Source organism: Macrotis lagotis, chromosome 7 (genome assembly GCF_037893015.1).
Source record: "Macrotis lagotis isolate mMagLag1 chromosome 7, bilby.v1.9.chrom.fasta, whole genome shotgun sequence".
Classification (NCBI taxonomy): domain Eukaryota; kingdom Metazoa; phylum Chordata; class Mammalia; order Peramelemorphia; family Peramelidae; genus Macrotis; species Macrotis lagotis.
This window is the reverse complement of record NC_133664.1, coordinates 219,688,449-219,701,739: the sequence shown is the minus strand read 5'-3', so window position 1 is coordinate 219,701,739 and position 13,291 is coordinate 219,688,449. Positions and strand designations below refer to the sequence as shown.

Genomic DNA, 13,291 nt, shown 5'->3' with positions numbered 1-13,291 from the left:
GGAACCCAGATATACACCAGCCAAAGAAAGCCCAGCACCTGTCCTAAGGTCCAACCTTCCTGGGATCATGGCCATCATTGTGGTTTCTCAATGTTTGAGGCATAAGGACAGCATAGTGGGCTCACACAAGAGATGATTTTTGGTAATTAAAAAAATGCAAAATGACCTTTTCCTATACCTCAACCTAAATCCAAGTAAGAATCCAAGGATAAAACAAGATTCTTTGTCCTACCTGTCTCTTTATGGCAGCAGTGGACTGTAGTGGTGCATTCTCCTCAAATTTTGCCAGTAACTGGGTAGCCATGGACTTCACTTTATTCTGGTTGCCAACCGATACGTCAATTCTCCTCTCAGTTAGGGAGCTTACCAAAGTAGGCCTCTCTTCCCTGTAACCTCGAGGGGGTTCCTCCTAAGGCAAATCCAGAGTCAAAACATTTAATCTAACAGAGTTTCTTCTACATGTTTTTCCCTAAAAGAGAACTTCTGTTAGTCACATTCTATCTTCCCTGAAGTCTCAGGAAGGGAAAAGGTATAGTTCTGCTAGAGTTAAGTCAAGCCAGAGGTTCCCTTTGATAGAATGATTGAAAACATATTTATTAAGAACTTACTATAAGGGTGGCTAGGTGGTATAGTGGCTAGAGCACTGGCTCTGGAGTCAGGAGTACCTGAGTTCAATTCCGGCCTCAGACACTTAATAACTACCTAGCTATGTGGCCTTGGGCAAGTCACTTAACCCCACTGCCTTGCAAAAACTAAAAAAGAAAAAAAGAAAAAACTCTCTCTCTCTCTCTCTCTCTCTCTCTCTCTCTCTCTCTCTCTCTCTCTCTATATATATATATATATATATATATATATATATGTATATGTATAGGGGCAGCTAGGTGGCACAGTGAATAGAGTACCAGCCCTGGAGGTCAGGAGAACCCGAGTTCAAATTTGGCCTTGGATACTTAATTACTCAGCTGTGTGATGTTGGCTGAGTCACTTAACCCCAATGCTTTAAATAAAATAAAATTTAAAAAAAAATTAATCTATGCTATGCACAATGATAAATGCTACAAACTGAAAAAGTGTTTCTGTTCTAGAGGAGATCACATTCAGCTTTAGGGTAAATAGAAAGGACCCCAAGTCCTAAGGTTTAGCAACATGTCAAATGACAGTGTCAGAGGCCTTGAGTCAAAATAGAATGAGGCCTGGAGGGAGAAATTTAGAAGACAATGGTACAGGAGATGGCAAATAATGGGTTTCTTAGTGCATCTAATTGATGACTCTCCTCAAACAATAATAATAATTAAAAACAAATGAACAAAAAGACCACAAAAGAAAACATTAAGGAGAAAGATGATCTTACTACATAAGTCCATATAAAGGTTAAGGATGAATATGAAAACATGCCCAAATCTCATGCAAAAAGAATAGAATTTGGAGAACATAAAGGTAGTTCAATTTAACATATTCAATAATCTTTCTAGCTGATTCTCACCTCCTCTGACTGACTGGTCTTCCTTCTTTTCCCCACACCATCCACCTCCTTTTCCTTCTTATCCTGTACCAAGAGGGAGAGAGAGGGGAAGAGAAAACATTTATTCCAGTCAACATATTTTGACTTTCCCTCACCATGTGATCAGTTTTCCCACATAAGCATGTCCTCTTTACCTTGGGAGTGCGCTTCCGGGAGATGCTCTGCCCAAGTTTGCTAAGGAAGGAGATGGGGGATTTGGTACTAGCAATCAGAACTGCTTTCTCTTCAGCATCCAAGGTAGCTGTGAACAGAAATAATTGGGTCAGAAACTTCCATGGGAGTCTCAGAAGTAATCAGTCTTGTCCTTGTCCCTTTTGTTTTTTTTTTTTGCCAAGCAATGGGGTTAAGTGACTTGCCCAAGGTCCCACAGCTAGGTAGTGTCTGAGACCACATTTGAACTCAGGTCCTCTTGACTCCAGGTCTGTGTCACTGAGCTACCCCCATGCCTCCTTTTAGATGATCTAGCACCAAATACTTATTATCAAGCATAGCCAGTAGAAACTTCCTCTTCTGATAAATCCCAATTTTTTCTCTCTATAGATTGTTTGTACATAGCTGTCTGCAGGTACTACATCTTTCCCCATTAGCCTGAGAGCTCCCAGAGAGCTGATACTTTCTCTTGCCTTTCTCTGTACCCTTATCAGAGTTCCTAGCACATAGAAGGCACTTTATATTTATTGACTGACTGAATATACAGATAAAAAATGAACAGTCCCTCCACTCAAAAAGCTAGTAAAGGAGTTCCCAGTCATTCAGATTTAGACTGTACTCCAAATGGAGAGACAACACATATTTTTAAGTAAATATAGTCTAAATGGGGGAAACAACACATTATATTTAAGTAAATATAAAACAAAAAAAGTAATTTTAGGGAAGATACTAATGGATAGGTATGTGAGTAGTCAGAAATCAAGCAAGATCTCATGGAGGAGCTCTAATCTTAAGGAAACCAGGGATTCTAAGAAATGGAAGGACATTCTAGGCAGAAGGGACAGCTTATGCAATGGGAGAGAGACAAAATATCCCATCCAGGGAGCAGCATAGTTTGGCTGGACCAGAGAGCACATGAAGGGGAGTGATGTAAGAAGTTACCAGGCTGTTCAGAATTTCACCAAACACTGACATTTCTACATTCCTGCCAACAGTTACAGGAGAAGTTAAAATACTTTTCAAATTTAGTTCTCAGTTCAATTCAGTTTCAATTGAAATATGTCTATGCAGGTTTTCTTCAGGCTTCCATTAAAAAAAAACAACAAAAAATGCACATATATGTTTCCATGACTAAGAGGACAAAGTTCTATTCAATCATTGACTTCCCTGTTGGAATTTGGTTTTGGTGGTGCAGCTGAAGGATGTGGCTGGAAGGGTGGGGTGGGAGAGGAAGAAATTCAGACAAACAGGAAATGAAGGAATTTTATAGCAATTGCCACTTATAATAGACTTTTGTCCTAGATTTCTTACCATTGGAGGGGATGGAGTCCTTGAACATCTCATAGAACTGGGTCAGGTACATCACCATTGATAACTTGTCTGGTTCCCCAACTGAAGCCATTTCCTTGCCTGTCATGATGGGAGAAATTCCTAATTCCTTTTCAGCAATATCAAATGCCAGTTGATTGTTTTTTTCTGTGTTATGCTCATCTAAAGAATCAAAATCTCTGGAAAGTGAGGTTTAAAAAAATCAATTTGTTAAAAGGAACAAATAAGGAAATGTCAATCTACTGAATCTGAAAGCATAAACTTGCATGTTACTTGATAATGCCATTTCTCCTTCCTTTGATTTATGTAAAGCATTTTTAATCAATTTTTTACTCAAAGATCTATTTTAGGGAAGCAGGTGAGGAAAAACTAGAAAATTATTCTTATCTACCTAATTAAATAAGCTCACAGACAGACCTTAATTTTAATCTTAATATCTAGCATCTTATAGGTCCTGATGTTATACTAAATAATAACAATCATAAGTAGAGCAGATTTCTCAAATGGGATTTAGTATCCATCACTCTGTAATAAGATTTTGTTTTCCTAAGCAAGCACTGGTAATTCTTAAATCAGCATTACTCCACTAAGGGAAATTCCACAACTTTCCTTGGAAGATTTTTTTCCATTGCTAAATTTCCTGAGTTCACCCAAGTACTGAGATGAATATTTCCCCACTATATTTGAAGCTCCTTGTTGTTCAACCTGAAGAAAAATGGATACAGATTCCTCTGTAAGTGTTTTGGTGCTTACTAAGCAGTCTCTTTTGTTATATTAAAGCTCCAGACCTCAGAAGTTATGCTTTTAAAGTGATTTTTTTTCGTTGTTATTCCTTTTGTCAACAGATTTTGTCCTCAAAACACAGGGCTCCAAACTGAGTATGTGATTGAGGTCTAAGCAATGCCAAATGACCTCAATGTCTTTTGTTTTGCCACTAGAAAACAATTAACTCAGCTAGAACCAACCAAGTAGGCAAATGAGCCTACCTTATGTTGATAAGGTTCTCCCCACACATCTTCCTTATGCTTTCCTTTTGGATACAGCTTTTGCATAGAATTGTAGTTTCTTAATCTCATTATTCAAAACCCACCTTAAACTTTCCATGCCCTGGAAAGTTTTGCCTTAAGTCATTTCAATGAAACCACCAAATGAACAGAAGGGGAAAACATAAATTCACCTTGGGCAAGAAAACTAATCATTTCTATTACCAAAATATTTTGAAAATGTCATTTTCTATTTTATTATCAAAATGCTTTAAAAAATTCCTAAACTAGCTATGAGCAGTAAACTAAAGGGAAAAAAACTCAATTTGCTTAAATGTATCACATATGGTGTAAAACTGCATATTATGCTAAAAAAAAATCTCTTCACTTTCATGTGAATCTATTTTATGGGACTGAAATAAATACTTATAACTATTTAATCTAACTGAACTGTTAGGTAAAAAGGAAGTAACACCACTGACCAATTATCAGGAATCTTAGTTGTTTCTTCAGGGGTAATGATAGATTTTCTATATGTGAAAAGAAGGCCCACACGAAGGGATCTGGGGTTCTTAATCCTATCTCTAAGTTTGCAGAAGATGTTTAATTATAACTGGTTGAATATGAATTATTGCCATTGAAATAAAATGCTTTACTCTGCACTTGACCCAATCTGAGAAATGTAGGGTATTGGTCTTCACAGAGTGTGAAGGGGAGCCCTTAGGGAATCTGTTACAAAGGGGGAATGGCCCAGCCAATCACAAGACTGGGAGAGTTTTCCTAATCCCATTCCAGGGATACCAAACCCCAAAATGATTCTCAAAGGGTCAAGAGTGAAGATCTTGACCTAATGCTACTGAGTTTTTGCAATTAGATGATTGAATATTAACCCACACACCCCCTGTGACGATTGGGGTTCTTTAGCATATCATGCCTGGATGATGTGGGGGGGATTCAAATTAGGGGCATGTCATGGAATGGGTGGACCTCTTAGATTGTAACTCAAACTCTGAGAGCCTATGAACATCCAAGAGGGAGGGGAAAGAGTTTCTGAAGACCATAAATTACCTGACTTTGAAGACTAATTCATACTTCACACCTAGGTGGAGTACCCGTACCTTGTAAGGTGTATCTTGCAAGGTTGATGAATAAAATATACAATTTTCTCTTACTCTAGCAGGTTTTTCTTTTCATTCATTTATAACACCCAACTAAAAGAAAAACATACAGCTAACTACGGGTGGGACACTTAAGATTCCTGGGCAAGAAAAATACAAATATAGTTTAACCACAACTTACATGAGATCAGGGCGGTATCTATGGATAATTGCACAGAGGGCCAGGCCACTTTTCCAGGACATGGTAAGATCTGTCACATTCACTCCAGTGTAGCCATCTGTCTGCCTTTGGCACCAACCTAGCAGCTTGCTGGAACGAGCAATGGACTCTAAAAATATAGAGGAAGTCATAGCAGGCACTGGTCAACTAGCAGTATGGCCAAGGAATCCTCCAAAGACATTGTACAATATACAAATGCAATCTGTAAAGTTTGTCTGTGGAGCAAGTATAAGAATCATCTGTTCTCAAAAGAAGCTGATGCGGATTAATGATTTCAAACAATGGCAGAGGAATGTGGAGGGTAGACCAGAAACCAACATTCTATTTCAATTCTCACTTTAGAAATCAGAATTATTTCTCCTCAAACAGTGATAAGAAATAAATGAACTGGTTTGTAGTTGGCTTTTTTTAAATTAATCTTACCTAAACAAACATAAAAAAGTTCCATTTTTATGTATATACAAATTTAACCGGCTATTTCAAAAGTCTGACCCATAAGGCTATAGAAATTGTTGCTGTGTCTCTAAGAGTAGAGAAGATGGGTGGTATAGTTCTAACATTATATTGATATGCTTTTCCTAAAGTCAAAGATAATATGTGTGAAATAAAGTTTGATATATATTTCCATAATGGAGAAGATAGAAAAAAAGATGAAAAACTTTTTTTTATATTAAAACCATCTTAAACATTATTTAATAAAGAAACATTGGGAATTGATGCAAAATGAAGTTAAAAGATCCAGGATTTTATTAACAGTAATAGCAATAATGTACAAAGAACTGTAAATAACTTAGCAGTTTTCAGTAAGACAATTCCAAAGGACTAATGATGAAGGATACTATCCATTTAAAGAGAAAAAAATGATACTTTTTGAATACAGACTGAAGCATGCAATTTTTCACTTTCATTCTTAATCTTTTGAGTCTTCTTGTATAGAACGACTAATATGGAAATGTTTTACATGATTGGACATGTATTATCTATATCTGATTACTTACTGTCTCAGTAAAAAGAAAGAAAGGAGGGACAGAATTTGGAATTTGATACCTTGAAATTTGAAAAAAGTTAAAATTCATTTTAACATGTAATTGGGTAACAACTATATATATACATATATACATATGCATATAAATCAAATTTCTGAAAAATTTTTTTAAAAATAAAACAATATTGAAAGGAAAAATTTTATAAAGTCTGGAGAGAGAACATCAAGAATGAGGGCTAGGGGCGGCTAGGTGGCACAGTAGATAAAGCACTGGCCCTGGAGTCAGGAGTACCTGGGTTCAAATCTGGTCTCAGACACTTAATAATTACCTAGCTGTGTGGCCTTGGACAAGCCACTTAATCCCATTTTTGCCTTGCAAAAACCTAAAAAAAAAAAAAAAAAAAGAAAAAAGAAAAAAAAAAAAGAATGAGGGCTAAAGAGAGACAAAAGAGACTGAGGTTTTCCATCATGGCTGGAGATAAACTGAACACAGAAATAGAAGACAGAGATGGTGTTTTTCTTTATGAAACTTTGTCTTGTGAAAAAAATATTATGTATTATGTATGTATAGCTGCACAGACAAGTGTCAAACTGTATTTTCATAAGTGAAGTAAAGTCATCTGTAGTTTTTGTGAACACTAGAGGCTGATTATTTTTATTGCTAAACTATTGTAAATAATTATGTTTTATTACTGAATTCAGTTATAATATTCCATGCCAAAAACTTTAATATTTGTTAAATACTAGGATATAATGAGATTTCATATTTAGAAAGACCTGAATAACTTATTGGGAAATTATTCATGAATAAAATATACAATTTTCTCTCACGCTAGCATTTCTTCAGTTTATTAAATATTAGTTGATTAGCTTGAGGGAAAGGTACTAAGTTGAGATGTTTAAGGCATATTTTTTTTGGTTTATTTATTTTATATTATTATAATAATCTTTTTGTGAGAGTAAATATAACCCCCTCCCCAAAAAGATAAGAAACCTCAAGAATAATGAGAGAGAGAAAAAAATGTACTTCACTGTGCTCAGATTCCAATGGCTTTGTCTCTGGGATGACTTGCCTTCTTTTTTTTTAGTTTTTGCAAGGCAAATGGGGTTAAGTGGCTTGCCCAAGGCCACACGACTAGGTAATTATTAAGTGTCTGAGGCCAGACTTGAACTCAGGTACTCTGATTCCAGGGCCGGTACTCTATCCACTGTGCCACCTAGCCGTCCCTTGCCTTCTTATCATAAGTGCACCAAAGAAGTTGCTTCAATATTTTTCCTGCAGTTGCTCCCCATTCTCATTTATTCTATTCTCTCTCTCTCTCTCTCTCTCTCCATCCTGTCCCTGTTCAGAACTGTGTTGTATTTGGGTACCCTCTCCCACAATCTTCCCTCTCTTCTATCACCTATTCCCCCTATTCCCTGTTTAAGGAATATATTGAAATTTTATTAAGAAATATAAAATATATCTGAGTTACTCTAGAGTTTAGAATAATAAATTTAAATAACAGATTATTCAAGTACCTGAAGAAGGGTGAACTATAAGTGAGAATAAGTGACCCCATATTCTACATTAATGCTGCTAGAGACCTACAACCTCAGTTCTCAAAGATCAGAAAAGGAAGACTGGATATACAGATTATATATTAAGATATAGATAGATATAGATATGTTTTTAATATGTAAAATAAGCTGTATTCAATATAAAATTCTTTTTCTGTTCTTAATTGAAAAATGGAAATGTTCATGTTTATTGATGTTTGTCAAGTATATAATAATAAAAAATACTAAAAGGAAAAATCAGTTTTATGCTAACACAGTTCTAACTTTGAATACTTTGAAGAAATAGTCTGTTAGTTATATGTTCAAAACCAAAGTGTATTCAATAACTTAAGGAAGGTCACAAGTATCCTATCTACATACTAATAATATTAATTACAGGCAAGAAAATGTGCTTCTAATTAGTACTACTTTCTTATTTTATTATTAGAGATCACATCAAATGATCTCTATTTAGGGTACCCTTCCCCCCCAAAACTTGTGGTTAAAGGAAGGTCCAGTGAAAATATCTAGGCTAAAGAATTGCCTGGAAACCAAAGGTTCAATGACTTGTTCAATGTCTTATGGCTAGAATGTTGAAGCAAGGTCTTTCTGACTTCACAGTCAGTTAGCCTCTATTCAAAATGTCATAAGGGAACATAACCTGAATAAATACCACTTGGGGTAACCACTGCTTGAACTTACCATTTCGGGTGAGCTTTGGGGTTACTTGAGAATTCACCAGATTCTCCATTTCCAGGTGAACATCTTTCAGTTCTCCTGTGTCATATAAATGAAGTACCTGTAGAAGAATTGGAGGTTAAAAGAAATAATGCTATGGTTCACTAGGAAATCTCAAGTTATTAGCACAATAGGTTGCTTAGAAGGAGATGGGGAGAAATGCATCCTAATTTTCTCAAGGCTGAAGATGTTGAAGATCAACAAATTTTATTTTGAAAAACAAAAACATTACTTTGGAGAAGAACAGAGGAAGCCTCCATAAACCTTTAACACTATTATCAAGCAGTTATAACTGACATGTCCTAGTCATGCCATATTAAAGATACTTCACAAAACAACTGCCTATCAAGGGATAGACCTTTGTCTTCTGCTTCTGCATAAAGAGGAAATTCAATTCCTTTAATATAAAAAGTAGAGGGCAAAAAAATTAGGGTTAGACCCCCAAAATTTAAACTAAGTAAGAGACAGGTAATTTCAATTTTTGAAAAATCCAGATTCCTGCCTCAAGCATCAATACTACTATTTAGATAATGAAAGACAATGAAACAAGCAACAAAGTCAGATAGACCTGGTTGTAGTAGTTCAGGTGCCACCATCAGTAATACCTTGGTTTCTCCATCTACCATATGGAAATTTCACCCACCACTCGGCAATCATAGTGGAATGTCATGAACCAGTGGGATCTGTTATAATAAAGCTCCATTTTGTAAATGGAGAGTGTTTCTGTAACATCCAAAAATCATCAGATTCCACAAGGTGAAATCACAGATCTATTCCAAAAAAAAAAAAAAGATTATCTGATAATGAGATAATCTCTAAACAGGTGAAGTCAGGACTATCATAAAACTGAGTCCAGATGATAGCTTATTGAATGGACCTTACCTGGTTCGGTCGCAGGAAGTTGACATTGATATTGGGATACCTGGTGACAGGATCAATGCTGTAACGGCTGAAGTTTTTACTCACATTCTCAGGAGTAGTCTGAGGCAGCAACCTATATATGCTTTCCCTGAAACACCACATACCAATTATTACTCAAAAGACCCAACAATATTAGTGACACTTATTTACTCTTCTAATTGCAAATGTTATAATACATATTTATACACATATATATGTTTATGTATATGTATAAAGGAATGAAGGGCACATCTGAGGGGCACAACAAAAACTCTATTCTTTGGGCAGCTAGTGGCACAGTGGATAGAGCACCGGCTTTGCAGTCAGGAGGACCTGAATAATTACCTAGCTGTATAGGTTTGGGCAAGTCACTTAACCCAATTGTCTTGCAAAAAAAATTGTCTTGCAAACCAAAAAAACCCTCAAAACCAAAAAACTATTCTTACCCACTTGCCACAAATCACATAACATTTCTTGCTTTCTCGATTCAGAGAAATGATGACGTGGGGAAGATTGGCTAATGACCAATGAGAGCAAGCATAAATTCCACTGCTAAGGGCAAGGAGGAGGTACTGAGTCTAATGATAAAAGGAACTAAATAATTATTTACCTTCTTGATGTTATCACAAATGATCCAGGGACCATCTATCAATAATACATTATAATTATCATTCCTTAAAACTGATCTACAAACAAAAATTTCAGGTTTGGGTTCCTTTCAATCCTAAAATCTCATGAAAATAACCTTGTCTTTTCTTCATGTTATAGGTGGAAATTAAATAAAAAGGTGTTTTTAAATGACAAATTTAGACATCAGAATTCAAACTAAGTTAATTAATATATTGTTTTTAGATTTTTTTTTCAAGGTAATGGGGTTAAGTGGCTTGCCCAAGGCCACATGGCTAGGTAATTATTAAGTGTCTGAGGTTGGATTTGAACCCAGGTACTCCTGACTTCAAGGCCAGTGCTCTATTCACTGCACCACCTAGCCACCCCTCAATTAATATTTAATAGGCCTGCTATATACCAAAGATAGTGATAAATGTTGAGAATAAAAGTACAAAGAATGAAACACTCCACTGCTTCTGATGAGCTTACATTCTAATGGAGAAGACACATTATTTATCCACATATATTTGTGTCTGTGTATTTACTTATAGTTTGTAAATATATATATATATATATATATACTCACAATATAGTATATAGTATAGCTAAAAACAAGATAGTTTGGGAGGAAAATCACTAATATGGGGTGGATCAGGAGAAGTTTTTTTGTGATGATGGTATATGGACTACATGTCATAGGAAGAGAGGAACTCTATGTAGCAGAGGGACAGAAGAACATTCCAGGCATAGGGGACAGCCAGTAGAAAAGCATTAGATATGGAAGGCAAAGCTTTGTGAATAACAACACAAGGAAGACCAATTTGGTTGAGTTATAGAGTACATATGTGGGGGTAGAGGTGGTGGGTGGTAGTGAATTGTAGACTATGTGTATGTTTGTATGTGGGGGGGGCAATACCTAATGAGGCTGGAAAAGTAGACTGGAGGTAGGTTGTGTAGGGTTTTAAAAGGCAACAGGAAGATACTGGAATTGGTCAAAAAGGATATTAACATGGTCTGAGTAAGGAAAATTACTTTGGCAGCCTTGTAAAAAATGGAGTGGAGTTGTGAAAGACTTCAGGCTTGGAGACCAATTAGGAAGGAACAATAATCTAGGCAAGAGGTGAAGAGCAATCAAACTAAGGTATGCCAATAGAGAGTAGAGGTTAATTGTGAGAAGCAATAAATTTGTAAAAGAAGAAATAGCAAGATATAGCAAATGATAGCACATGTGGGGTGAAAGTAAGGAGTCAATGATGATGATGATGATGATGATGATGATGATGATGATGATGATGCCAAGTTTACAAAATTGAGATGCTGGAGGGATGGTAGTGCCTTTGACAGAAACAGTAAAGTCTGAAAGATGATGGGGATTATGGAGAGAATTCTGTTTTAGACAGACTGACTTTAAGACAGTCTTGGGAACATCCAATTTGAAATCTCCAAGAAGCAATGACAATATAGGACTGAAGTTTGGGGGAAAGACTAGGGTTGAATATAGATCTGAGAGTCATCTGTATACAGATGTCACTTAAATTCATGGAAGCTAATGAGGTTGCCAAGAGAGAAGTAATGCATTTCTGTATTCTCAATTCTAAAACATAGATGTACCCATTTTCATTACCTTTCTGCTAGAACCTCGAGGGGACTAATTCCTAGAGACCAGCTTCGGACCATCCAGGCTGAATCCATAGCAGCCAGAAAGCCTCGGGCTATTCCAGTTCCCATCGGCCAAAAAGGCTGCAAAAAAGTTTTTAGGGGAGTAAGTAACGGATGGGGGAAGTGCAGAAAGAGAGAGAGAAAGATAAAATAAGTTAAAAGAGGAAAATGAATGAAAAAGCATGACATTCTGTTAAGTGACACATGACAAGTAAAAACTTACTCATATGTCATTCTATAGTATCACATAAATTACTCTCCTATAAAATATCATTCCCCTTACTTCACACTCAGGCAGTAGGGGTACAGTAGATAGGTCTCATCTTCAAGGGTAAAATCTGGCCTAAGAAACTTACACTAGTTCTATGACTGTAGGTAAATAAATCACTTAACACTGTTTAACTCAAGTTTCTTCATCTGAGCTGAATGAGCTGAAATGAGCTGAAAAAAGAAATGGGAAACCTCTCAATATCTTTGTCCAGAAGAGATGGACACTTGTTGTTCAACTGAACAACAAATTCCTTCATACTCACCTCAAGTAAGCTATCCCCAACCAAAGCCACCAATAACTGATGACCATTCTGTTCCCGAACCAGGGCTGCATTTTCTGATGCATACATGCAGGTAAAGTCAAACATGGCCACATCTGGTTGTCCATAGTGATTGATGGCAAAGTCCAATGATGGCAGTTGCTGATTAGTGGAGAAGTCAGCTGCTTCCCTGGCATAGCTGAGCAGAGCCTCCTGGTCTACATTCTCCCGAGATAACAAGAGCTCTGTGTCAGCATAGTCCTATCTCCAAATAGAGAAGAGATTCGTCATGGAAGAACTCATGTAGAAATTGAAAATTTTTTTACTTGTGATAAATGAAAATAATGGAATGCTGCTACAATATAAGAAGAAATGAATATGGATAATTCAGAGAAGAATGGGAGGATATGAATTGATATAAACTACAGTTAAGAACTAAGAAAACAATATATGCAATGACTATAAAAACACAACTCCCCAAACCAAATAATGTGCCAAGCTTAACCTCTAAGAACAGATCAAGAAATGTACATCCCTTCTTTCTTTATTGGGGGGGGGGGTAAGGGGGGGATGGGTGTGGAAGAGAGAGAAGAATGATGAAGGCTGGGGACCACATATTGCATATCCTGTCAGACTCAATTGATATGCTGTTAGAATTGTTCTTTTTGGGGGCGGCTAGGTCGTGCAGTGGATAGAGCACCAGCCCTGGAGTCAGGAGTACCTGGGTTCAAATCCTGTCTCAGACACTTAATAATTACCTAGCTGTGTGGCCTTGGGCAAGGCACTTAACCCAATTTGCTTTGCAAAAACCTAAAAAGAATTGTTCTTTTTTTCTCCCCATGAATTCTTTGGGATGGCTCTCTGGCTAAGAAGAAAAGACATATAAAAACATAAAGGTGATATAAAAACAGGAAAAAAACAGAAAAATTTTAAATGGATGCTTCTAATTCTCTAAGCTCAAAAAAGTTATGTCAGGGAGCAGCTAGATGGTGCAGTGAATAGAGCACTG

The 13,291-nt window shown here is 36.5% G+C and overlaps 1 protein-coding gene across 9 annotated transcripts in view; it reads right to left on the bottom strand.

Moving 5' to 3' along the window:
* Positions 1-13,291, bottom strand: part of MICAL3 (microtubule associated monooxygenase, calponin and LIM domain containing 3) — a 347,386-nt gene that overhangs the window by 131,884 nt on the left and 202,211 nt on the right. For all 9 annotated transcript variants that reach the window (XM_074194932.1, XM_074194935.1, XM_074194933.1 and 6 more), the window contains 9 exons: positions 12,286-12,543; positions 11,718-11,833; positions 9,467-9,593; positions 8,549-8,645; positions 5,284-5,431; positions 2,984-3,180; positions 1,657-1,763; positions 1,484-1,546; positions 233-409 (listed from right to left, as the gene is read on the bottom strand). In XM_074194932.1, the coding sequence (XP_074051033.1) occupies positions 233-409; positions 1,484-1,546; positions 1,657-1,763; positions 2,984-3,180; positions 5,284-5,431; positions 8,549-8,645; positions 9,467-9,593; positions 11,718-11,833; positions 12,286-12,543 (1,290 nt within the window). The remainder of the gene's footprint in view (positions 1-232; positions 410-1,483; positions 1,547-1,656; positions 1,764-2,983; positions 3,181-5,283; positions 5,432-8,548; positions 8,646-9,466; positions 9,594-11,717; positions 11,834-12,285; positions 12,544-13,291) is intronic.